The sequence below is a fragment of the Lathyrus oleraceus genome, chromosome 7 (assembly GCF_024323335.1).
Source record: "Lathyrus oleraceus cultivar Zhongwan6 chromosome 7, CAAS_Psat_ZW6_1.0, whole genome shotgun sequence".
Lineage (NCBI taxonomy): Eukaryota > Viridiplantae > Streptophyta > Magnoliopsida > Fabales > Fabaceae > Lathyrus > Lathyrus oleraceus.
Window position 1 is genome coordinate 300,717,483 of NC_066585.1, and position 3,420 is coordinate 300,720,902.

A 3,420-nucleotide genomic window follows, 5' to 3' on the forward strand; every position below is an offset into this window, starting at 1 on the left:
GAGTTATAAACTTAGAACTAGGACCTTGACCATTACTTTGAAAGTTTGTGACTTCAGACCTTAGGATTAATCTGATAACTTTGACTTTAGGCTTCTTTTGAAGACTTGACTTGGTTATTTTGATTACATCTGATATGTGGATTATTCTTTACTTATTTGACTTGTTTGAAGCTTAAATAAAAAAAGAAAATTCTTGCTTGTGATAATTATTTATGATAATTACGTATTCACTAATTCTTAATAAAACAATTATATAAACAAAATTTCTTTATTTCATTTACAATTTTTTAATTTATGTGAAATAGTCGACTAAAAAAACTAAATTTATTTTTGACCGAGGGAGTTTCATATAACATTTTGAAAGCTCATACTATCATATAAATAATAATATTATGATAAATTTCTCAAAATTTTATATTGTGAAATACAAATTCTTCTGGTGAAGGTGACAGTTAATGCATATGCTGTACTATACTTGCAGTTGAACACTGTCAGGGGATAGTTAATGCTTTTACTTCAATATAGCCGTTGAATTTTTCATATATAATCAATGACCATGTGCCTCTCATTAAGTTTCCATTTTCTTTATTCGCTGTTATAGATTTTCTTCACTAATCATTCACAACAAATCAATGTTTTTTCATCATTAATTGTAACATAATATCCTCTTGTCTAGAGACAAACATTCAAAACAGTTAAAAATTAGCATAATATGTTTTATAAAAAGTTATTAACATTTCATAAATGTATTGATTTTTTCAAATATAAAACCAATAATAAAATATTTTTCAAATGAGTGATACTGATATTCCTCAACCATACATCATAACTCATAAAGCATATGAATATATATTATATACTAAAATTTCACAGGCACACATGATACATCATTACATATATGTTGCATTTGGTAATAGCTACATATATGATACAAACACCATTACATCTATAATTATATAATAATTATACATAACAAATTAAACAAGACTATATAAAAGTCTATTGCTCCCTATAAACTTTATTACTAAAGTGATTCTGCATCACTTGAGCACATGATTTTACTTAAGGTATTCCAATGATAGGAACAAAAGGTACATAGTAACTACTTGGTGCCAAACCCCATGCTGGAGGAAGAGGAAGGTTAACAGTTTTGGATGAACCAACAGGTTTTGCAGCCTTACAATTTGTGTTTTTAGGGCATGATATCATGAAACTAAGAGGAGTAGAGATGGTGTAGCTGTTTTCTTCTTTTCCTTTGGTAATTTGTGAAACTTGGTTTTGTTTTTTGGTGTAAAGCTGAGTTGGTCCTCCAAGAAGTTTTGCCAAACAGTTCATGGAAGTTTTTGTATGGTCTGAGGGAAGGTTAGCCTTGAAGGAGCCATCTTTTTCTGTTGCTGTTATAGCTAGGTTTTTTACACCTTCACACTTCACAGAGACCTTAATATCTGAAAATCATAGAAAATGTTCGAGAGTCAAGGTAAAAGATGCATATAATATATGTACAGTACTGTTTTTGAGGGCGTGCAAGATAGACTATCGCACAGAGCTCGTAAAATTTTAAGTGGTTAAATATAACCTATATTTATTTTGTTAAAATTAAACTGCGATTAATTTAAATAAGACCTCAAAAATTTGAGACTGCTCAAGTATATGGGCATAGTAAGTTGATAAATAGAGCTATAAAACTAATAATAAACATTTATTTAAACCAGGAAAATTATGATATAGTGAGTTAGTTAGTACAAACCTGATAAGTCGTAGTTGTGAGTGCAGTCAACACAAGAGACTCTGCCCTTTACCATTTTGCATGATGATAGGTCGATTCTAGCAAGAACTAATGCAAAGACAAGAGCTGTGATAACATGAAAATAAGCCATGATGAATAAAGTAGGAAAAATGTGATAAACTAAACAAAGAAATTGAAGAAAAGATGATAAGTGTGGAGCTTATAAATATACAGGCAGCAATAGACTGAATATGAGTATATTAAATATAGGGACCCTTTTGCATAATTTAGTTGTTGGTGTTATCAGGTTGCAATAAAGATACCTTCAATAGAGATTACTATTATCATGCGTTGTATGAGGGCTCACATTAATTGTTTCATAGGTCTCGGTACTTCTGTAGGCATTTACAGATGATACTGTCTGATTAGGAAAATTTCAACCATTATTGTTATATTGGTAGAAAATTGAATGTAGGATAGGAAAATAAGAGATATATACTTATGACTAGGAAATTTAAACCATGAAAAGAAAAGCAAATACTACTTTCTCTTTTCTTATATACATGTTTTTAAGGCTGTTTTGCATTATCTAAAATTAGTTTTAATGAATAATTAAATTTGAAGTATACATTTACATTTTATTGTTCACTCACTCATTTACTTTGTATTCGATAATTATGGAAGTATCATGTCAAAATCTCAAATTAGAGAGAGAGACATTTCTCAAAATGGTCTAATTTTTTAGGCGAGCGGCCATAGAAGATGGCAGCGGCCATGGGAGATCTGGTCCAGCAGTGACCAGAGTCTGCAGCAGAGGCCGACTATGGTTCCTAAGTCTTTTGGTCGAGTTTCTTGTTTATGGTCATTTTTTTTAGAAATATGGAGACTTGAGTATTTATAAGTAAAAGAACTCACATATCTATCAATTTAATATTTTTGGTGAGTATATGGTGTGTCTCTCAGAAATGTTTGTTGCTCTTAAACAAAAGCCTTAGAGTATAAAATATTCTCCATTAATTTGTTTCCCCAACACTGGTATCAGAGCGTGGTTCGAGTGAAGGGACGACCGATTTACTTGTATCGAAATTCCCATTCGAGGTGTCTCGTTGAAAAATGTCAATGACAGTACAATGTATGTGGATAAAAGAAGCTTTCACTTGAGGGAGAACATTGTGGATAGACTCGCATTTGAGGGGAAATGTTGAGAATAACAAGTGTAAGTAGTGTGGGAAAGTCATATGTTGGTTAGAAATGTGGAGACTTGAGCATTTATAAGTGAAAGAACTCACACACTTATCACCTTAAGGTTTTTGGTGAGTATGTGGTGTGTCTGTTGTAAGACCCTATTTTTGACCCTAAGATTCCTCATGGCATCATATCATTGCTCATTGCATTGTCTCAAGGATCATAGCATATGTGGCTCCTTAACCCTTGGTTTGGGACTTGTGTGAGTTGGTTTGAGACCACCAAGCATGCTTGTATTGTATATTATTGCTTTTCTTATTTTGTTCACTAACCAAAAGCACAAAAATATGTCACTAACTCATTTTGTTTTGAAGCTCAAGCAATCATGAGATCCCCTGCTCCTAGGAGGCTTTTATGCTCAATGAAGTGGCTAGATGAAGATGAAAGCAAGCATGACAATGATCCACAAAGATCTCAATCATCATATATGTCTCCCAAGTATTTCAATT

At 31.9% G+C, this 3,420-nt stretch overlaps 1 protein-coding gene across 1 annotated transcript; it reads right to left on the reverse strand.

Moving 5' to 3' along the window:
• Nucleotides 1-826: 826 nt before the first annotated feature.
• LOC127106402 (uncharacterized) lies at nt 827-1,996 on the reverse strand. The gene is made up of 2 exons (XM_051043697.1): nt 1,748-1,996; nt 827-1,445 (listed from the first exon to the last, which is right to left on the reverse strand). The coding sequence occupies exons 1-2, from the start codon at nt 1,875-1,877 to the stop codon at nt 1,063-1,065; spliced, it is 513 nt and encodes a 170-aa protein (XP_050899654.1). The 5' UTR covers nt 1,878-1,996; the 3' UTR covers nt 827-1,062.
• Between the last annotated feature and the right edge of the window lie 1,424 nt (nt 1,997-3,420).

Coding starts and splice junctions, on each gene's coding strand:
- LOC127106402 (XM_051043697.1), bottom strand. CDS start 1,877: ATGGCTTATTTTCATGTTATCACAGCTCTTGTCTTTGCATTAGTTCTT. Junction 1,446..1,747: donor TCACAACTACGACTTATCAG/GTTTGTACTAAC, acceptor TATGATTTTCAG/ATATTAAGGTCTCTGTGAAG.